General features: G+C 32.0%; 3 protein-coding genes across 5 annotated transcripts; 1 reads left to right on the top strand and 2 right to left on the bottom strand.

Moving 5' to 3' along the window:
* Positions 1-212: 212 nt before the first annotated feature.
* LOC107911724 (uncharacterized) lies at positions 213-3,072 on the bottom strand. Of its 2 annotated transcripts, none has more exons than XM_016839626.2 (7): positions 2,952-3,072; positions 1,712-2,119; positions 1,531-1,612; positions 1,366-1,432; positions 1,004-1,189; positions 835-892; positions 213-674 (listed from the first exon to the last, which is right to left on the bottom strand). In XM_016839626.2, exons 2-7 carry the CDS (start codon positions 2,031-2,033, stop codon positions 517-519), a joined length of 873 nt encoding a protein of 290 aa, XP_016695115.1. In that variant the 5' UTR covers positions 2,034-2,119; positions 2,952-3,072; the 3' UTR covers positions 213-516. The 2 variants fall into 2 exon arrangements, with proteins under 2 accessions (XP_016695115.1, XP_040961631.1); XM_041105697.1 differs by having other exon boundaries at positions 2,896-3,050.
* Positions 3,073-10,553: 7,481 nt separating this feature from the next.
* On the top strand, positions 10,554-14,633 carry LOC107911726 (putative methylesterase 11, chloroplastic). Its single transcript, XM_016839628.2, has 5 exons — positions 10,554-11,020; positions 12,306-12,542; positions 12,921-13,064; positions 13,472-13,603; positions 13,964-14,633. Exons 1-5 carry the CDS (start codon positions 10,667-10,669, stop codon positions 14,240-14,242), a joined length of 1,146 nt encoding a protein of 381 aa, XP_016695117.1. The 5' UTR covers positions 10,554-10,666; the 3' UTR covers positions 14,243-14,633.
* Positions 14,634-14,645: 12 nt separating this feature from the next.
* Positions 14,646-19,805, bottom strand: LOC107911727 (ABC transporter B family member 27). Of its 2 annotated transcripts, XM_041105699.1 has the most exons (16): positions 19,314-19,805; positions 19,194-19,229; positions 19,050-19,124; positions 18,837-18,961; positions 18,014-18,113; positions 17,635-17,806; positions 17,431-17,549; positions 17,240-17,350; positions 16,886-17,030; positions 16,640-16,772; positions 16,390-16,465; positions 15,735-15,800; positions 15,544-15,651; positions 15,304-15,411; positions 15,015-15,212; positions 14,646-14,896 (listed from the first exon to the last, which is right to left on the bottom strand). In XM_041105699.1, exons 1-16 carry the CDS (start codon positions 19,380-19,382, stop codon positions 14,837-14,839), a joined length of 1,701 nt encoding a protein of 566 aa, XP_040961633.1. In that variant the 5' UTR covers positions 19,383-19,805; the 3' UTR covers positions 14,646-14,836. The 2 variants fall into 2 exon arrangements, with proteins under 2 accessions (XP_040961633.1, XP_040961632.1); XM_041105698.1 differs by having other exon boundaries at positions 14,767-15,212.
* Between the last annotated feature and the right edge of the window lie 1,873 nt (positions 19,806-21,678).

The following is a 21,678-nucleotide window of genomic DNA, read 5'->3' on the forward strand; positions in this document are numbered from 1 at the left end:
TCTTTATTAGATTGAAGTCCGTTATAATAATTTTTCTTTGTCACGTGAATACCAAAATTTATTTTATTTTTTTCTCAAATTGCCACAGAAATTGAAAAACAAAATAGAAAATGCAGCACCGTAAGGCACAGTACACTTACTCCATACTCGTGCCTAAATGTGTGTCCGCCAAAAATCTCACATGAAAAAACAAATACAAAAAAGGGGCAACATAGGCTAAGGAGTATATGAATAAATTATGGTCAAACTACATGGAACATTTTCGAAAAAGCAATTCCCTAATAAGAAAGGATTGCTCTACAAAAATTTATTAAACCCGAAGCTTAGTTTAGTTGGTTCATATAATCAAATTAGGAGCTCGAGCCTAGCATCAACTATCCTTCTTCCACTATCAAAATAATAATAAAAATAAATCATCCTTAGACCTTTACTAAAATGTTGTCTCCTGTAATTTGGTTAGGCTAAGTCTTGTTTCGATTAATATCATCAAAACTAGATGTTAACCTGTAGTAGTTGCTAATGAACACAAGTATCGATAACCCGGCTGTAGAAGCCCCAGTCATGGCTTCTTTCAGTGATAGCTATCTGGCCAAATGGGTTTAGCTCTAAAAATTTCTGTACATTCTCTGCTAAAGCTAATCTTTCCAAATAAACTCTAAGCTCACCTCCGACACCTGAAAGAAATAAAACCAACTTACAAACTTGCAGGCTAACACGACAGTCAACAGAATAAAAACCATACATACAAACTTCAGCAACGAACAAGGAGATAAACAGGAGTTATTAACCTACGGAACTTAATAGTGTTATAAATGATTTCAGAAGTCATCTTACCTAATGAATCATCGTCCATGTCGAACTTGAATGGATGAGGAAATATTGCAGTACCCAACTACAAGATCAAATATTTACGGAAAACGGAGAACGTTAATCAGGACCTACTCAAAAGGATAATGGAAAATATTAGGGACAAACAGCAAATAAGATAAGCCTATTTACTTACGGGATTAAGCAGTGCTTTGTAAGGAGAATCATCTATCAACAATGCATTTGATTCATTATAATATCCCTTCTCCCATGGAAGATTAGGATCGCTTTTTCTCCAAAGCTTCCTCAACTCTTTGAAAACTAAGGGCTTATATCTATTCCCCAGAGTTTTGAATCGTGTTGTGGTGCAGTGAGATGAATCCTGATAAATTATTGCGCATAAAGCAAATGGCTCAGAGTTGGAACTCTTCTAGTTTAATTGCATATGAAAACAAAGATGACCTGAAAACATACAGGGGACAGACGCGCACCAAAAGGCAAAAACTTGTACAGCAAAGCAAGTTTAACAGAAAGCAAAAGGAAACAAGTTATAATTACCCAACAAAAAAGCAATTTTTGTTTCATATCTCCCATCAAAGAGTCTACAACTCTTTCCAAGTTTCTCCTGTGAAACATAATTGATCCAGCAATTAACAGTAATATATCAATGTTCAACCACAACAAAAATGGCAATCGATTGTTTGTTTCTTATTGAAAAAATACCTGTTTCTTGAAGACCAGATACCAACTTCAAACTTCTCAAAACAAAACCTTAAAAAGTCATCGCAGAAGGGTCTCTTAAAAACTGAACAAAGAAAGAAACTCCCAATTAGCTTTTAAAATAGTATGTAAATGAAAAGGCATTAACACGAGCAAATAATTTTTTTGAGATCAGGTTTCTTACTTGCCCGTCCTGCAATGTATGCATCTGCTTTGTAATTCTTTGGAGAACGATAGATTATATCAGCAAGTAATCCATTCACATCAAGAACAAGAAGTTTTTTCCTCAATTGACTAACAGGAGTCTTAACAATAGTAAGAGAAACATCATTTGTCTCATTCGCATAAACGGAATCACCAATTTCTTCACTGTTTCTTCCATCCAATAAAGTTAGAGTCGAGATACTATTTACAAGACCACTCTTGGCAAGAACAATTTCCTCAGAAAGCTTATCAGTTTGACATTTACCACCAACGTCTGAGGAACCAGGTTGCTGCTTTTCCATCCTTTTCCTAAACTCAGTTTTCTTTTCTATAAAATGATCGTACTTCCACAGAAATTCAGGCTACAACCTTATCTATCTGTAAAATTCTGATAAAAAGAAGGAAACTTAGTTATTAGCATAACATAGCCATTGTATGTTACATACAAAATTTAAGCTCTGCGCTATCTGTTAACTGTTGAAACTAAAACTTCTTCTCCATCATCAGATCAATCAATCAAAGCAATGGATCAGACAACTAGGGGTCCCTAAACTCATATCAGAGCACGGATGCTTCAAGAAAAATGGAAGTCTAGAAAACTTAGTTGGGAACAATCTCCAACAAGCATCATAGTTTTCTCTTTTATGAACCCACAAAACCTATCAAATAACATCATAGTTCCACTATCAAATTCCATTTTTAACTTTACTTTTTTATTGATGATACTTGTATTATAAGTCAGTGGAGCCTAAAGACTTGAGAAACCATTTTTACACCTTGTCGATTGTCCAACTACATTAACTTGAAAATGATTAAAAGTTTGATTCCTTAACCGACATCGAAAACATGGCAAATCCATAAATCTGCTAACAAAGTTCTACACTCCACAGCTCTAATGCAAAACATAGAATTTAAAGCTTACAGCCATATAAAAAAGCTTCAAAAAGATTGGAAACAAAAATAATAAACAACAACCAGAACGGAATTTTCACAGGCTACAAAGAAACAAACAAGCAAATTAGCATATTTTAAATGTCTATTTGATTATAAAAATGAATTTAAACCGAAGAAGGTTAAAAAAAAAAAAAGAAACCCAAAAATTTTATGAAATCAAACAAGGAAAGAGATGAAGAGATAATTAAGCTCTAATTAAAAGAAAATTACCATCAAATTGAACTCTAGTTACGCAGCAAAAGAAAAAAGGGCGAGGGAGAAACGACCTTTGGGGTATAATTGTTGACATCAGAGATGGTTTTACTTCGTACAGAAGACAAGAATCTTAAACGACATCTTATAAATCGTTCTTTTGCTTGCCAGATACAGTAGGATTGGTTTCTCCTAATTTTTGTCTAAAAGGGGTTTGTTGTGGATTTAATTGGGCTGGGCTTTTGAATTCCAATGAAAAAATAAAATTTGCTTTTCCTTGACTGCCGACCTATGAATAGACTTGCCTAAGGTCAAGTCGGCCCGTCTGAAAAGTTGATAAAAATATAACTTTAAAAAATAAGTTTAGTAAAAAATAAGGTCTATTTTTTAAATTGGTCTGGTCTCGAGTAAAATATTTTACCCGTCCGAATTTGTAAAAATAAAAATTGTTATCTTTTACTAGAGGTGTTCATGGGCCAGGTGGCCTGGCCTAGCCCGACAGTTCGCTCGAAATATGGAAGAATTTTGGTAAAAATATAGGCCCGAAATATGGGCTTGGGCAAAAAAACGAGGCCCGATTAAAAATAGGCCGGGCCTCGGGTACCACTTTTTTGACCCGGGCCCGGCCCGGCCCGAATAATAAATTTTTTTATTCTTTTATTTTTAAAATACTTTTAAAATACTTTTTTAAAATTTTTTTAATTTTAAAATACTTTTTTTAATTTTTTTAATTTTAAATTTTTTTTAAAATACTTTTTTTAATTTTTATTTTAATTTTAAAAATAAAATTTTGGTATTTATTTAAAAAACGGGCCGGGCCCAGGCTTATGAATTTTTTTCTCAGGCCGGGCCTGGGCAAAATTCTAGGCCCATATTTCGAGCCGGGCCGAAATTTTTTTCTGGGCCCGGCCTGAACCCGGCTCGGCCCATGAACACCTCTATCTTTTACTATTTTATCACCGTTTTTTCATTATTTTGTTATCATTTCGTTATTATATTGCTACTATTTTGTTATTATTGTTCGGATATTATATAACTCTCGTTTTATTATTAATTTTGCTACTATTGTAGAGATATTTGCTTGTTAAGTTACACTTATCTTAATGTTATTTAACTCTTTTTTTATTTGTTGAAAAATATTTATTTTAATATTTTTAGTGTATTTGATGTATTGTATTTTTAAATTTATTTTTATATAAAAATAATAATATAAAAAAGTTCAATATGGGCAAACTGAGTTGGGCTTGAGTTTTAACATTTTTTGTTCAGATCAGACTTGAATAAAATATTAAGTCTATTTTTCAAGTCAGACTAAGTCTAGATCTAAAAAACGAGCCTAAATTTTTTACTTAATCTAATTCGACTCATAAACAACTCTATCTATAAACCTAAGACAAGTCAAGTCTTTCTTTTGGGCCAAAGTCAAATCTTTATTATTATATATTTATTAAGGAGGAATTGAGGATTTATCTACTTTTGCAATTATTCTTTTATCGAAATTTATACTATAGTTATTAAAAATTTTATATTATAGTTTCCTTTTCACAGGTTGATCAACAAAATTTTTAATATTCCAAACGAAAAAAAGAAAAACCATATATCTTGCTTCATTTTTGTTTTACTTTTTTCTTAAATCTACTTTTTTTTTTAATTTCTATTAATTTTTTATTTAGTTTGGCTGTGTATGTGTTCCATAACCTAATATTTTTATTAAACATGAAATTTATCCACAAAATCATAAAAATTGGATCAACCAATTTTTTCCAGTTTGATTCACGGTTCAATAATAATTTAAAGTGGTTCACGCGATTCAAATGACTCAATTAATACCTTTAGACTAATATACTAGTTGATTCTCGATTCAATCAATTTGATTGATCGATTTGATCTAATTTAAACAACCTTGCAAATAATTTAAAAACTCAAAAGGGAGGATAAACATATAAACTCAAGGGGTCAGCTTTAAGGTTTCTAGTGCATTTCTTTGAACACAAAATAGGTTAGAAACTTGCTGCAATTTTTGGAAAACAATGTCAGTTGATATAAGAAAAAAAAAAAGAGGTGAAAAAGATGATCCAAACCAAGAGAAGAAGGGACTGGATTGAAGACAAGGTAGGAAAACAAAACGAAACTCTAAAGGACACGTGGAAAAGATGAGATTCATTTCTTAAGAAAGAAAAAGCAATAACTTTGGAAGGGGAGAGGCAAGGGCATCCCCCCCTTTTTTAATACAATTACTATTTATACATCAAACTTTGAAATCAAGGGATAATACGAGTTTAAGTATATTTAAATTTAAATTCTTTTAAGTATTGCAACAATAATAGTTTCAATTAAGCTAAGACTTAAGTGATATTCAAATTCACATTCTTTTGAATATTGCAATAACAACAATGTTAATTAAGTTGAGATTTAATTGACACATGGTCCATTCTTGAATGGAACTCAAAATATTAATAATTATTTAAGAATAAAGATATCTTTTAGTATTTCTTAAAAAATAATAACTTAATTTAAATTTATTTAATACAAAAATTTTAAGTTATAATTTTCAAAATTTTATAATTTTGCCTCCGCATCTAGTGCAAAATGGTAACTGGAGGCAAGGCCCTTAATGCATCCAAAAATTCTAGAAAGTTCTGATGGTTTTTTAAATAAGAATATAATGTATTTCCGCATTTTTAATAATAATACTCATACCAATCGAATTAAGACTCAATCAGCCGCTCTTAATCTTATTTTTAAAATTCTTAGTAAGTCTCTAAACTTTTTTAAAATATTCATCACCCGCAGCTTTATTTGATGTACACCTCCACATTTTTCTCCTCTAATAGCTTTCCCTTTACATCTTCTGCTAGCTATAACCTTAGTGTTACGTTAGGTGCGTTTCATTGCGCCCAAATCACTGTTATTTTGATGATTCCTTTACATTAAAAAAATACAACTTAACGAATAATAAAAGTGCCACGTGCCCCAAATGATCATAGTTTGAGAATAACATATGGTCATGACCTTGCATTAATTGAACTGCAAGAGTTTGGACCACATATCAAATGATGACTTGGTTAGCCACTCTGGATTCTATTCCTCCTCCCTTACATTTCACATAATATTTTTTTGTGGTATAATTTTTAAAAATCAATAAAGGCGTATCGACATCACATATCTATAAAATTAGATGCGAATGAGGGAGTTTTGCAGGTGAGTTAAGTTAGTAGGATCATGTGCACATCATGCTCTATTTTCATTTCATTTAATAAATTATACTCCACTTTTTGCCTCTCACCATCACATAAAGATGTTCTCTTGGAATAAATGGAAACCACATGCTTTTTTATCACATCATATTTACCATCTGCATGACGTTTGAAAGATGTTTAGAACCGCTCATGTTCAAGTGAGTTTATCTTTAATTTTCTTTTAATATGTAATCAACTTAGTTTATAATTTAACCCAAAACCTAAGAAATGCAACCATCTTAATTAAAAATTCTTCCAAGATAATTCCTTTTTCATGCATCAACCGGGAAACATAAATAACATTACTTCATTAAATTTATCGTTTTCATACAATGTATAATTAAAATTATTATTAGTCAGATCTTACCTCGATTAGTATAGATATTGTTATCAATATAGAAGGACGTGAGTTCAAGTGCATTGAAACACATTATCCTCTTATTTATAGGTTGAAAGGGGTTATGGGTAATTTTGAGCATTAAGCAACATTATAATCATTCAACACTAAGCACAAGTCTTTAAGAACAACCATTTGCTTCAATCTTGAATACTATATTCTTACTGAGCCTCGTATAATTAAAATAATAGTTAATATACATATAATTTTAAAAAAATTCATCAACATAATACAAATAGATAAATATATCAAAAATTTTATAAAAATATACAACTATTAAATACTTGTGATGAAAATAGAAACACGAAATAACAAATTACCAAAATCAACACAAACTTGACAACAAGACAACGGCGTCTCAATGGGCATTAAATTGGGTATACCAAAAAAGTCAAGCCATTAAAAAAAGCTTCAAAAAACAGGAGCCTCCAACCAGCTTTGACACCATCTTCACAAGACTTGAGAGAGAGAGAGAGAGAGAGAGAGAGTCCTAGAAAGCTACGTGATTTTTTTTTTCACTTTTTCTTTTCTTTATTTATTTAGTTATTCACTTTGGAAGCAACTTGGAAGTTTACTTTTATCAAGTACATGCATTTGCATGAGCACGAATCAATTGGATAATATGTATTCTTTAAGTTTGTAAAGTATAATATCAATTTAATTTTTAATATTTATATTTTTATTAATTTACTTTTTAATATTATATATTTATATAGGCTGCAAATATAGATTTTACAGTTTAACGAGTTAAAATCCTGAAGAATACGAAGAAACAAAGGATTAATGGCTGCTATTTGAAGTTTTCTTTAGAATAAAAAAAGCAATTAAACAAAAAAGGCTTAAGCGGAATCGTGATTAAACTGACATCAAAGTTATATTCTATGCCTATAGAAACTCGCGAAACTAGGGATAAAAAAAATTCATTTCTTATTTAGTGTCAAACAAATCTTAATTAAACTAACTACCTAAAGTTCTAAAAATAATTAATCCTATCATTCTAATACTTGCCTAAACCTCATTCTCTAAACTATTACCTCTACATGTTTTCAAATTGGGTGCCTGACTCACTGAAATCTTAATAGTTTTTATAAAATTTCAAGATATACCTTGAAACACAAAAAAAAATTTATTTTTCCAAACACGTCATGCTAACAAACCAAGAAGAATCGACGAAGGCACCCCAATCCCTTCTATCTGTCCAGGATTCTCTGGATTTGCTTTGACCCAATTGGAGAGACATTATGGGAAAAAAAAACTGCGACTAACAATCCTTTGGCACAAAGTATTTCCTCATTTTGACTATTTAAATTTTTTAAAATTTTAAATCAATAAAAATAAAATTTTACTTTGGCTCTTCTAAAAATATAAAAATTTGATTTAGTTTTTTTAAAATTATAAAGATATGGGCTATATTAAAAATAATAATATTGTATTTTTGCTATCGTAAAAATTACAATTTAATTTCGGCCTCTTCTAAAACGAATTTCTGATTTTGCCCCTGTTGTATGAGAATTTGAGTTCGATCCCAAACAACTTTATTTCCTTCTTTAATTATATATATATATAAAACATTGGACCATATTAAAAATAATACTAAATAATTACTAAAACCTGATATAAAAATTGATATTAATACATGAATTTTAAAAAAAATTATAAATTACAAATCATTATTATCATAATCATCATCAATGTTCATCATGATCTAAAAAGAAGTCTAAAAGTTACAACCATTTAATTCCACATCATTCGCACGTTATTTGACCAATATGCATTCTCAATAAATTAGACATTTTTCTGTTTGGAAATTTCCAACAACATAATTATTCCAATTATGCCATATATTTTGTTGTCTTCTAGCTTTTATTCATTGTAGTTTGAACAAATTTTTATTTTTCCTTTTGAAGATTTTAAGTTAAATAAAAATTTCGAAATTTTGTGCTTAAATAATTTCCTACATTATTATTTTTTATGAGGTTACACTAAAGAATAAAAAAATTAAAAGGATAAGTTTTTTTTTATATTAAGTAGAAAAATTTTACGTAAAAAATTACTTGCGGTTAGTTCTTACAAAACGAATTCGTTCTTGTTTTCACTTTTTGGCCCAATGTTTTTTCAATACAATTTCCTATTATTTCCATTACCGCCGAATCTTTGTTCGTGAATGTTAATACGCGTTTAAGAAAAGAGTACTTTGGTAATCGGCTGATTGTTAATTTGATTAATTAATTTTATTTATTGATTTGATTAATTGATTTTATTAACGATTTATTTAAAAGTATTTAGTAAAGTTTAGTCAATAACTAAAAACTGATACGTGTAAAATAACAAATAAGAGCATGACACATCTTATTGTTAAGTATTTATTTGTTTATAATACTTTAATTTTTATTGGATAAAATTATTGAAATAAACACTATTATCAAATAATTAAAATATCGATTATGAAAATTAAATTAGTGAATATTTTTGAAGATTTAAATAAAAAAATTTCTTAAGTTACTTATTTACAAATATCAACCTTGTGAAAACTGATAAATGTTAATAGTGTATCAATATAATTGTAAACTATATCTTTAGTGATAATTATGTCATGTTGTTAGTATGTAAATTAGTGATAATTATGTCACACTCTGAATAAATTTGTCAAGCAGCATATTTCAATTAATATAAAGCTGCATAAAAAATTATTTTACACAAGTAAATTGAAAATAAATTAAGAGTCCATAAATATTTAAGGGTGAATGAGCTCAATTGAAAATTTCTCACGGCAATTTTGATTTTTGTAGATTCATGGTGATTTTTTTTTGAGATTTACTTTAGAAATTAGAGGTGAAAATTAAAATAGGAGAATGAAGACTACTGATATCTTGACACCTCTATTAGGTTTGAGAGCATGTGACAAAAGGAGTAACTTTTGCACAAATATGGTTAAATATGTCATTCAACCTATCTCATTTCCATTCAACAATTGAAAAAAGTTGCCCATCCCAGCATTTTTTTGTTTGAAACTTTTTGCTCAACAAACTCTTATAAATATCCATTCACCAAACATTACAATTAGAAAATTTGATTACCCAATCCTCTATTTGTGCTCAAATCAACTAAAAAATGTTCAAATTTCTATTTACTAAACATTACATGATATTTCATCGTGAATAATTACCCTAATATAAAATATCTTTTAATGCACTGAAAATTATAGCATCAATATATTCCTGTTGATAAAAATATAAAATATTAATATCTATTTTTAATTTTAAAAAATCTTTAAAAAGTTCCTATCATATTTTAATAGAACAACATATTTTTAATTTTTTTAATAAAAAATTAAAGTGAAAAGAAATTGGTGTCACTTTCTGTTTGGAAGGAGGGAAAAAGTTGTCCAGAAAAAAGTTGCCCCGTGAGATAAAAGACGAGGCAACTTTAATTGGGTATTTATTCTCTTAACGAGTGTGGTTACAGTGATAGGTTTTTAATTGGGTATTTATTCTCATATATATTAAAAAACGAGTATCTTATTTTGCAGTTATTTTTAAAAAATTAAAGTAAATATTTTTAAGAATGAAAAGGCAGAAATATTTTTAATGTAATTTTATATTTATAATTTCAGTTTAATTATTATGTAGTATTAAAGTAATTATGCGCTCATAATTTTCTCCTAACTTTGACTTAAATAGTTAAATGGCTTTTTTTATTAATTTCCAATAATTAAATATAACTGAGAAAAATAATATTCATATTTAATGAAAAAACGTAGTATTCAACTATTCATAAATATATTAATGAATCATAAAAAGATGTCAATAAGCTAACAAATTGAAAAAGTGCTGGATTCTTAATTCTAAAAATATAAAAATAAATCTCAATAAATTTTTTTTCCTAATTTATGCAAGTAAAATGTAAAGTTAGGCAATTTAGTACAAAGTAAATAATTTAGGGCTAGCATTTGGAAAAAGCACAAAAGTCAAAAAAAATTCATTGACTCTCCAACTCGCACCACCCAACAGCCGTCAGCCACCAACGCCGCTCCTTCTACGTAGATAAAACTGTATATTTATACGTATACAAATGCATAGATACAAACTTATATATAAAGTTTCTTTCTCTCTCTCTGCCTTTTTCTAGTTCTTTACCTCATGCAGTCGAGAAAATGGGAAACTGCTTTGCTCGTAAAACAGTAACGAAACGACCGGTCACGAAAAGGTTGCAGAACCAGCAAAAAGGACCCAATTCCAGCAACCGGTGGGCTAGGGTCCGATCGTCGAGGAAAGACAAGCTTGATGATTCTCTGCTTCAAGAGCAGGCTTTAGCAGCTGCGATCTTGTTCAGGCAACATCAACAGCAAAACGGGGGAGCTTCATTGCCGTTTGACAGGTCGGCTTCGTTGAGGTACCCGAATTCTTCTTCCGGGTCTAAGAAAGCTGGTCAGTTGCCTCGGAGCTCCAGTTCCAGAGCTAGGTCCCTTACTGACCCGCTTTTGCAACCTCATCAGCTTGTTAATCAGGTTTGTGTTATTTTTTGTTCTTTAATTATGGTTTTTGGTATTTTTTAGGTAATTTATTGGGTAAAAGTTTTTTTTTGGGGGGGGGGGTTGTGGGGGTTAATTATTGCGGGTATTGGGTTTTAATTTTCTATTTTTATTATGGGTTATTTAATTATTTTTTATAATTTTATAACTTCAAATTATGGGAAGTACGATGGAATTATGATCAAATTTTTTTATTGGTTACTTATGGTATTTAAATTATTTTTTATTTTTAGTCGGATGGCTGTTAATTTGGCAATATATCGGCATTCGATGAAAGTGGAGTTTTCATGTCATTGGAGTTCTGGAAAATTGAGTTGGCTATTTGAGAACTTGATTTGGTTATGGAAGTTTGTAGTATTAGACTTCCCAGTCAAACCTTGCATATTTTTAAAAGATCTTTTCTTTTTTTGAGCTTTGCCAATGGTTCTTTGTTAATTTAAAGCCTTGATAGCTCTTTTGTGCACGAAGTGTATGAATTTCTAAATGTGGGTTAAAACCATGGAAATCCCACCTATTTTGATGGTGGCTAGGGGATGTATTTGGCACCAGATTCTCAATTTGCAGATGTCTTTTTAAGAGATTCTTTGATCCATCTTTGTCTCTCACTGTGATGGACATTAAAGGCTTTCTGCTATGCAGCAATAAGCTCCTGTTGCAGGCGTTTTGGCATATGTAGAATTATCTCAGCACTCATAAATGCTTTTGCTTGTCAAGGATGTTTCTGGTCTACTTTGATGAACAATGCTTATTTGTTTTTTGTTTTCTTTTAACTATAAATGATAAGAATGGAGTCTTAGTGACAATTATTATCAATGCTCTTTTACTCAGTTTCTAGTGCTGCAAGTGTGAGCTAAGAAGAAAAGCTATTTTTTTCTTGTTTGTAAAATTGCTAAAACGTGTGTGCTTATGATAGTACTTTGTCCCAGAACTGTTCATTTAAGGGAAAGCTTCATTAAATCCTGATTCAGCTGGATAAGATAAAACTATGTTCATAAAGTTTCTAGACAAATTTATCTATTTTGTAGTGTTATTTTGCACTGTAGTCTATTGTCTAGCACAACACCTGTTTCTTTTATTATAATTATTTTTATGGCCTAGCCATAATCGAGAAGGCCGCATATTTACAGGTTTTGTTTCATTGTTTGTTCTTGGTTACCACCATTTCAAGTCAATTTGTAAATTTTATTTTAGTAACTTTACAGGTTAATCCTTTTAAATGTCGCTTATGATCTCTCTCATTTTTCTTTTTTGTGTTTGACAGGGCATAAAGCTTGATAACTTGGAAACAAATCATTTTGTCCTTGTCCATGGGGGAGGCTTTGGTGCTTGGTGTTGGTATAAAACAATTGCACTCCTAGAAGAAGGTGGTTTCAAAGCTACTGCAGTTGATCTAACCGGTTCTGGCATTCATTCTTTCGACACAAATGGCATTACCAGTCTCCCACAATATGTGAAACCATTAACTGACTTTCTTGAAAAACTTCCCGAAGGCGAGAAGGTTCTTTTCTATTTCTTTCTTTACTCGTTTTAATTTCCACGCTTATGCTCCTTTTTCAGCTTGCTTCTTGGTCAGAAGAAATTTTTTCTTATGCAAATTGAATATCAAGCTTGTTAATGAATTCAAAATTGTCCTGCTCAATACCAAACGTTAAATCCAGGAAGTTCCTAAAATAGCTGTTATAAGCCTTTTTGGGGTATATTAAATTTTATTTTGTATTGGTTGCTAAAGCATTGTATTGGTGCTTGCATATTTCAGCTAACCAAGCTTTGTTACACATTCTTTACAATTTTTCATTCTCGCTGTTACTGGAAAGTTTGACATAGTAAGAGATCGATAACAGAGTCTCATTGGTCAAAGTCTTTTAAAACTATGCAGGTGATCTTGGTTGGGCATGACTTTGGTGGTGCATGTGTATCGTATGCAATGGAACTGTTTCCTTTTAAAATTGCAAAGGCTGTTTTTGTGGCCGCAGCAATGTTGACAAATGGACAAAGTACTCTTGATATGTTCACCCAACAGGTTTGCATTGCTTGAATCATTATTTTAATTTCTGAATATTTTTATCTGCAGATACATACTAATTATGCTGGACTTGAAAAATGCACTTCTATAAATTGTTTGTTTGAAGTGTCTATAGTTTAACTTCTTCCGGAACTTACTGATTTGCTCGAGTCTTTGCCATTAACATCTTGTTTCACCATAGTGAGCCCTACTTTATCTAAAATTTGGCATTAAATTTGTTTGAAAAATGCATCTTTGGACATGAGTATGGGGACATTATTAAATACTTGAAAAAAATTGAATATACTCGTGTTGGACACCACACTTGAGTCCAAGTAAAGTAGCTTGTTAATACTTTCTATGAACAAGTAATCTAACCATTTGAACTTTATGGCTTTATGTAACTAGTGCTAAAACTTTTGCAGGCAGGTTCTAATGATCTAATGCGACAGGCTCAGATATTTCTGTATGCTAATGGAAATGACCATCCTCCAACTGCTATTGATTTAGACAAGTCTTTATTGCGGGATTTGTTATTCAATCAAAGTCCTTCCAAGGTACATCTGAACTAGTGATTAATGATCTTTTTCTTAATCAATGCGACTTATATGTCTTATAACGAGACCATTTAGCATCCTTGTTAGATATTCTACCACACTGGCAGGCAACAATGTGCATGGTCTGCATAACCACATACATCTCTTATGAATGCTTGTAAAATTTCATATTTAAATTGCAATGTGAACACGTTAGGTAATTAGTAGTTTGTCATCTCCTTCTAACTTCGTTGTCTAAATCATTTTGATTGATTAATTAATCTTTTGATTTTCTATTGTTCAAAAAACTCAATTTATCTTCTATGTGTGTCGATGTGCAAAATTACAACTGCTGATTTTATTCCACATTTTGCTGGCCAGGATGTTGCATTAGCATCTGTTTCAATGAGGCCGATCCCTTTCGCACCAGTTTTGGAGAAGCTTTCACTTTCTGACATGAAATACGGATCTCTGAGGCGTTTTTATGTAGGAACTCCTGAAGATAATGCCATACCAGTGGTGCTTCAAGAGAGCATGATTAACTCAAGCCCACCGGAAAAAGTATTTCGTCTAAAAGGTGCTGACCACTCACCATTTTTCTCAAAGCCTCAAGCCTTGCACAAACTATTTGTAGAGATCTCGAAACTCCCTTCACCTTGAGAGATTCTAATTGTCGGATGTTTCATTGGAGTCCCCCACTATGGCATCATTTGATGAGGTATAGGGAAGTTATCCTCTCGAATTTCAGTGAACATGCAGATGCACATACACATACCGTAAAAATGGTCTTAGTGCTCGACTGCTAGATAGCTTAGACATTTTGCATCAGAGCTCGGAGTATGTTAATATCGCTTTCCTCGGTCCTTTTTTGTTTTTGGTTTTCCTTTCATGAGATATTCATATTTATGCTAGCGAAAGATTAACACTTCAGGGTTGCACATAAAGCAGTATCAGCCATTCTTTCTGTTTGTTGAACCAATTTCTCATGTAACATATGCGTCTGAGCTTAAAGATTGTTGGATTACTGAAATAAAAGGTTGATAATTTATTACAAGATTGATTATCCGAAATAGAAACACATTAAAAGTATTGTTATTAGGATAATAGATATTATTAATTAGTGTTTGATCATTGTAGTTGCCTCATAACAAGTGCTGTGTAGATACCATCCTGTGTGAGAAGCTGTTCATGAGTGCCACTCTCTGCTATCTGACCATCACAAATAACAGCTACGTTGTTCGCATTTTTGACTGTTTACAGCCTATGTGCTATGATTAGAACAGTCCTACCATTCATCAATGAATCCATAGCTTCCTATCAAGCACCATCACATAAATTAATTTGATAGTGAACCAGGCCTACAGGCTGTCCGAAAATGAGCCGGTCTGCCCAACCCAGAGACAGGTTTATGAAAAGCAGCTAAGAGTCTTACCTGAACTAGGTATTCACTCTCAGCATCAAGAGCACTTGTGGCTTCATCCAAAAGCAATACACTGGGATTCATTAACAGTGCTCTTGCAATTGCTAGTCTTTGTTTTTGACCTCCTGACAGCCTCAAACCCCGTTCTCCCACGACTGTTTCATATTTCTTAGGAAATTTTTCAATGAATCCATGGGCATTCGCCATTTTCTGCACCTATCCTATATGCACACGATATTTTAAAAAAATGAATCTACTACTGTTTCATTTATCATTGGTAAAAAGGATTATAGTCATTTACAGCCACATATTGTATCTCAGTTTTGCCGACTTTGCCATTGATTCCATACCCAATGTTCTCCTCTATGGAACAATTGAAAAGAACTGGTTCCTGGCTAACTATGCTAACCTGTATTTAGTAAAACAAGACCAACAATAAAGGTCTGAAAATATAACACCTTAAATATAAACACGAGAAAATGAGTGGAGTTTGTATGGAAGGCAAACAAACATTGAGAAAGATCAGCAAAAAGGACTCCACCTTTCTATGAAGATATTGATGTGATATTTCCAGTAAAGAAACCCCATTTAACAAAATCTTTCCCTTGAGAGGATCGTAAAACCTTTCGATTAAGTTTGCTATTGTCGTCTGCAACAGATTGGAGATTCAGCGTTCAGTAATTTGTTAGTCCAAGAAGTGTCAAGGAAGGGAAAGGGGATGGCAATATTTACTTTTCCACCACCACTGGGTCCAACAAGGGCAACTTTTGAGCCAGGCTTCAGTTTCATAGTTATTCCCTGCAGTTCCATTCAGATTTTACATTATCTAGTGAATGTACGCATTGTTGTTACTTAAATATAGTAAATCTATTATTATCAGTTAAAAGCTTGATAATTGGTACTTCAATTCAATACAACATCAGATCTTTCTAGCTCGAATATTCATTAGATTATGCATTCATTGCTCTAATCCGTTTTTGGATAGCACTTTTCTTCTAACCTTGCACGTGAGGTGCACATTAAAACTTAGTTAAATTTTCTCTCTCTCCTATCAATTTAAACCATATTAACTACATAATTTGAAACTTAGTCTATTTTCTAAACTTTTTTTTATTTGATAAAAAACCGACAAAAGATTCAGAAATTGCTATTAGAACATTTTGATTTTGCCCTTGTTTTAATTTTGATATTCTTCAGGTCTTAAAAGGAAAGAGCTAACTGTACAAAATCCAAAACCATTGAATCAATGCACAATATTGAGGCAAAACATGGGTTAGCTTGCCAGAGTAGAATATGTTCTATTAAACTCTTTTTTTGTGTGTCTGTGCGTGTGTTAAACGGTATATGATATGCTTTAAATTCATTTATGTAGCAGAGAAACCATTACCTTAAGTACCATATGACTTGGCCGAGAAGGATAAGCAAACCAGACATCATCCAATTCTACATCTCCATCTGGATTTCTGCCATTCACAGCATAACATGTTTATTTAACATGATGGTCCATTGGGTTAACTTGCGTGACATAAATAAAGTTTAAGCCTCTTTTTAGCATTTCTCATACAATGTTGTGTTACAGCCTGCCATAGGTGTAAACTAGTGGAATTTAAATTTAATGAAATTGAAATTTGACTAACCCCACTGGACACTTATCTCCTGATTTTGGCATGCCTGAGACACGATCTAATAGCTGGAAAACACTCCTACTTGACCCTGCAGCTTTCATGGCAGATACATATGATCCTGATAGTGAGGACACTGAGGATCCAACTGCAGGTAAATAGAAGATTGTTTATCACAAACATGCCATGCAAATAACTGTTAATATGTTCCGACCAAAGTTGCAGATCGAACATAAGAGTTGTCCGGAACTTGTATAGTACCTGTGAGACTATAAAGGATGAAAGATGTAAGAGAACCAGCAGTCATGAATCCCGTTATTGTCAAGTAGGCTCCATAGCTCACCACTATAAAAATTGACAGTTTGGATGCAGCGTTCTGTCCTCCAAAGTACAGACCAACTACTTTCTGTTGTAGAAAACAAGAGTTAAGACTTAAGCTAAACATCTATGCAGAGATTTAAGTCGCAGTCGAACTGCGTTCGTGATTTAACGAATACAATTGCAACTAACTAAATTGAATATCATTGATGTAAAGAGATAAAACCACAAAAATAACAATTGCAATATCGTGTTCCGGCCATCTGTGTGTGATTGAGAGATAGAAAGGACACTCACAGCTCGTTTGAGTCCAATCTTCAGTCTCTCATCAACCTTCTCGGAGTACTTGGATACTGCATAGCCTTCTTGAGCAAAAGATCTAATTGTTCGAATAGCTCCAAAAGATTCCTAAACGTCAAGGGGTTTGTCAGGAAGGACAGAATTTTCAATGCTTTTCAGTTTTGAAGCACGTTACAGTTCTTACAAACCTCAGCAACCGAGGCAGCCACTGCAGCTGCAGCTTGTGTTGTGTGTGAAATTTGTTTGAGATATCGTCCGAATCTACGCATGGCGACTGCGGTAACTGGAACTACCACCAAGGATAGCACTGAACACAAATAATAGCAATTGTGACTGCTATAACTCTCAACATTAATGAAAACTTGTTAAGCAAGCAAAACCAGAGAACATACATGTTAGCTTCCATGATGATGAAAACATGAAGCCAATGCCGATAATGGCACTTGTTAGATTCCGAAGTGCCTCTGAAAGATTGGTTGTTGCTGCAGTTTTAATGATCTGTGTGTCCTCAGATAGCCTGTTGAGGAGTTCGCCTGTTGAAGTAACATCGAAAAAGGCTATTTCCTGTTGCACAATTTAAGGATAAAAACTGCTGAAACATTGAGTGCTGAGCAAAGGGTATTAAGAAAGAACAGCCGAATAACTTGCAGACCATGGACACCGGCCCTCAACTTGCGAGAAATTATCCGCTTTGACTAAAAAACCTCACCATTTTGTCCTTTACAAGTATGAGCATAAGTCTCTACATATATCTGACAAGATAGGCCTTACCTGATGGATAAGGTGAGTGAACAAGTTAAGCCTTAGCCTAGCTACAATCCTTTCACCAGTAGAAGAAAACAACCATGCTTGAACTGCTCTGCATATAGACCTAAATAGGATGGGTAAAAGAAGAACCTTAAGAATCGATTTATTCATTTTAACAAGTTAAAAATCAACTAATATAGGCTCAACCAACTACTACAGAGTCAAGACTAAATCCATTCTATTAAGCTATCAATTAGTATTCTCCTGTTGGTACTAATCTTCAATTAGATTTTATATCATGTTGTTTGAAATTTTTGTTTTTCTATATTTGTTCCCTATACACATTTGGATAGAGCATGGGATATGATCTTTCAAGGACCCTTAAATATAAAATCCTTCAAAAGATCAAATATTTTCGTTTTGGATTCATACTCATATCCAACACTTGCATTAAAGTTCGAGTAACATAGGCTAATATTGTACTGTTCTGTTCTATAAAATGCTGTAACTTGTATAGAATAGGCTTTTGAAGCCCAAACCCGTTCTTTATCTTCACTTAAAAAAAGCAATTTTGATGAAGTAGAGCATGCATTTAACATCCATCTCAAAAGTTAAAAATTTTACTTGTAAAATATGGATCCCATGTTGAAGCATGACAGATACCCAGATTTGGTTCTTACCAGTTCTCTGATCTTTCTAAAGATATCAATACTATTGAAAGGAACCCAGAATGGTTTTTACTTGCAAAGAACAGTCTTTAGCATAGACCAAGAAAGGAGCACTGCCTTGTGAAGCATTTCAACAAACAAGTGTGTGTATAAAAGGAAAATGTGAAATGGAAAGTTACCCTATTACAATTATCAGAAGAATATATGTGACGATGTTTTTGATGGCATCCAAAGCTTGTGATTGCTGTTGTGGGGTCTTTATTTCTCTTGACACGATGTCTATAATCATTCCACCATATTTAGGCTGCAATATAATTACATAAGCTTCTGACTTGTTATCCAGTTTCTCATCTTGTAATTCATTAACATAGGGAAAGAAAGGAACAACATACAATCAAGAAACCCGATGCAGATGCTATAAAAAGCGCGTTGGTGCCAATTATAAGCTTCCCAGCATCTGGTTTTGCCTACAAATTGCAGCCAACTCAATAGGTACTATGCAAAGAGATTAATGAAAAAACATATTCCTGACTAACCAGTGAAAATACTTTGGACAATCCAACATTGGCTGCCTGAAAATGTTCCACATAAAAGATTAAGTAAATAAAGTCTGCTTCACAACTGGGAAATAAAAATATGGAACAAATATCCATCACCTCAACACCACTGTCTTGCTCAGGATTTGATATGGGGCAGTTTGATGATTGATTATCATTTGCCTGCATAAATGGAACTGTATTTATCCCATGATTGAACTGAGGGGAAGTTTTAAGAATAGCTATATGTTTGTACTCTTGGTCGTATGGTTTCCAAAGAAATCGAATCAATGATGCTGAAAATTTTGTGTTTTTTTATCATCTGAAAATTTTTTGTTTCGAAAGTGAATAGCCATACCATTGTACTATACAAAATCACCTTCTAATCTTTAATTAGTATACGATATGCTCATGCATTGAAACATATATATATTTAAAATGTAGTAAAAACAAGGAACAAAGTTAAGTGGAATGTTGAAAAATAAAATCCTAGAAAAACATGATACAAAACCAAACAAATTTCCTTGTACAAAAGGGGGACTCTTTCACTGCCTGGAGGAGAATGCAACTTCTGTTTCTTCCCCATTTGAAAATAAAAATTCAAAATTGATAAACAAATGCAACAATGGAAATTGTTTCTGCAAATTAGTTGCCAGTATGTCATGGGATTATAAACAAAGTAGGGGAAACTGTTATCTTGAAAGAAAATAAATTTGTTATTTGTTGGCTTTATGGCATGTTTCATGAGGCCTTTTATACATCCTCAATAAATTAGGAAAAAAACTGCAATCATTTCATTTTTATTACTATTCTAGTCAGAAGGAATTTTACTATGTAAAAATGTTTATTTCTTTGAACAACTTTTCTCTCTGTTTTTTTTTAAATTATGTCTGTAATTATTCATAATTCCTCTCAACTCTTAAATAAGAGTTCAGTGTATTCAAATCCACGTCTTTCTGCACTGACAACAATACCCACATCAATCGAGTTAAGACTCAACCGAAAAAAAAAATTTATTTATTTATTATTATTTGAAATGGTAAGGATTTAAAAGAATGATATTTCATAACTTGTGGTGTTTAATGCCTGTTTTAGAGGAAAGGTAAGGCGATGAGCATGAATCATCTTTGTGTATATTACATAATTCCACTGCTAGAATTTTATATATAATAAATTGATAAATTTATGAATATCAGTTGAATTAATCAATTTTATATGGAAAAATCTAAATAATCGAATTCAATATTATAGGCTTGATGACTGTTTATTTTATTTATAAAAATAAAATATTAAATTGCAAATAAAATTCCATTAGTCTTAATCATATTTAAGTTATAAAAAATTATTATATTTGCATCTAAGAACTTTTTGAACGACCTCGTGATCCTATTCAGTGGTCTCCATACCACTTTGTTCTCAAGATATTCCTCATCGGCCCAACCAATAGGCAAGCATACATTAGGGGAAGCTCTTCCTAACAAGCGCAGAACACTTGTCATTCATTTCATACATCAATAAGTCAACTGATGTCCAAAGAATACCGAATCAATAAAAAGATACCATATAACATTTTAGGAAGGACCAAGGGCACTCTCAGTGGTGATTTATGGGATAAAGTTTTGAGGGGTCTGGAAAATTTTAAAAATTTTGAGAAGTTTGGTGAGAATTTTTTTATAAAAAAAAAAATTAGGGTCTAATTAAATTTTTAAACTTTTTTTAGATTAATGAGAGAGTTTAATTAAAATTTTCAAAACAAATTAAAGGTATTATGAGAAATTTTAAAAACTTGAAGGTGTGTAATTAAAATTTTTTAAAATCTTCAAAGGGAAAATAAAAATTTTAAAAAAATTTGAAGATTCCCTATAAAATTTTCTAAAAGTTTTTACACACCCAAATGGAAAATTATTTAGTGTTTGTCGAAACAATTTTTTGTAAAACGGTGGTCGACTTTAATTTTGAAAACGAAAACGAACACGGGAGTCGCCACCAATCTTTTTTTGATGAGGTGTGATCGGGTCACCTCGAAAAGTGGTTGTTTTTAATAAACAATTTGATTTTATTAAAACAACGATTTTGGTCTACGTAATTTAGAAAGGCGGGTTCGGGAGTCGGTTACGTACGAGGAAGGATTAGCACCCTCGTAACGCCCAAAATTGGTACCTAGTTGATTAATTAGTGTCTTAGTTTCGAAGATTGAAAACTTTGAAGAGTTTTAAAAATACGATCCTTAAAAAAATACTCGAATAACATGGGTTGGAATTTAAGATTCTCTTGTTCTGAAGGAATATCACATCCAGCACGTTAGGATACAATACTTTAAACCCTCAAACCAAGATTACCTCATGGTTTCCAAAACCCATACTTTGAAATTTTAAGAGGATATTTAACTATTTGGTCGAATGACTTTTCCTTTTTGAATAATGGGTGAAAGTCGATGAAATATCTATCAATATGCGCGTAGTTTATTTGATTATGCTTTAAAAGA

Source organism: Gossypium hirsutum, chromosome D11, assembly GCF_007990345.1.
Source record: "Gossypium hirsutum isolate 1008001.06 chromosome D11, Gossypium_hirsutum_v2.1, whole genome shotgun sequence".
NCBI lineage: Eukaryota > Viridiplantae > Streptophyta > Magnoliopsida > Malvales > Malvaceae > Gossypium > Gossypium hirsutum.

Excerpts from the sequence above, each read along its gene's own strand:
- LOC107911724 (XM_016839626.2), bottom strand. The coding sequence starts at position 2,033 with ATGGAAAAGCAGCAACCTGGTTCCTCAGACGTTGGTGGTAAATGTCAA. Across the intron at positions 1,613-1,711 it reads ATACATTGCAGGACGGGCAA|TTTTTAAGAGACCCTTCTGC; the intron begins GTAAGAAACCTG and ends TTCTTTGTTCAG. Across the intron at positions 1,190-1,365 it reads AAAAATTGCTTTTTTGTTGG|GATTCATCTCACTGCACCAC; the intron begins GTAATTATAACT and ends ATAATTTATCAG.
- LOC107911726 (XM_016839628.2), top strand. The coding sequence starts at position 10,667 with ATGGGAAACTGCTTTGCTCGTAAAACAGTAACGAAACGACCGGTCACG. Across the intron at positions 12,543-12,920 it reads AACTTCCCGAAGGCGAGAAG|GTGATCTTGGTTGGGCATGA; the intron begins GTTCTTTTCTAT and ends AAAACTATGCAG. Across the intron at positions 13,065-13,471 it reads TTGATATGTTCACCCAACAG|GCAGGTTCTAATGATCTAAT; the intron begins GTTTGCATTGCT and ends AAACTTTTGCAG.
- LOC107911727 (XM_041105698.1), bottom strand. The coding sequence starts at position 19,382 with ATGCAGGCAAATGATAATCAATCATCAAACTGCCCCATATCAAATCCT. Across the intron at positions 18,962-19,049 it reads CTGCATCGGGTTTCTTGATT|CCTAAATATGGTGGAATGAT; the intron begins GTATGTTGTTCC and ends ATTATATTGCAG. Across the intron at positions 16,773-16,885 it reads CATCCTTTATAGTCTCACAG|TTGGATCCTCAGTGTCCTCA; the intron begins GTACTATACAAG and ends ATTTACCTGCAG.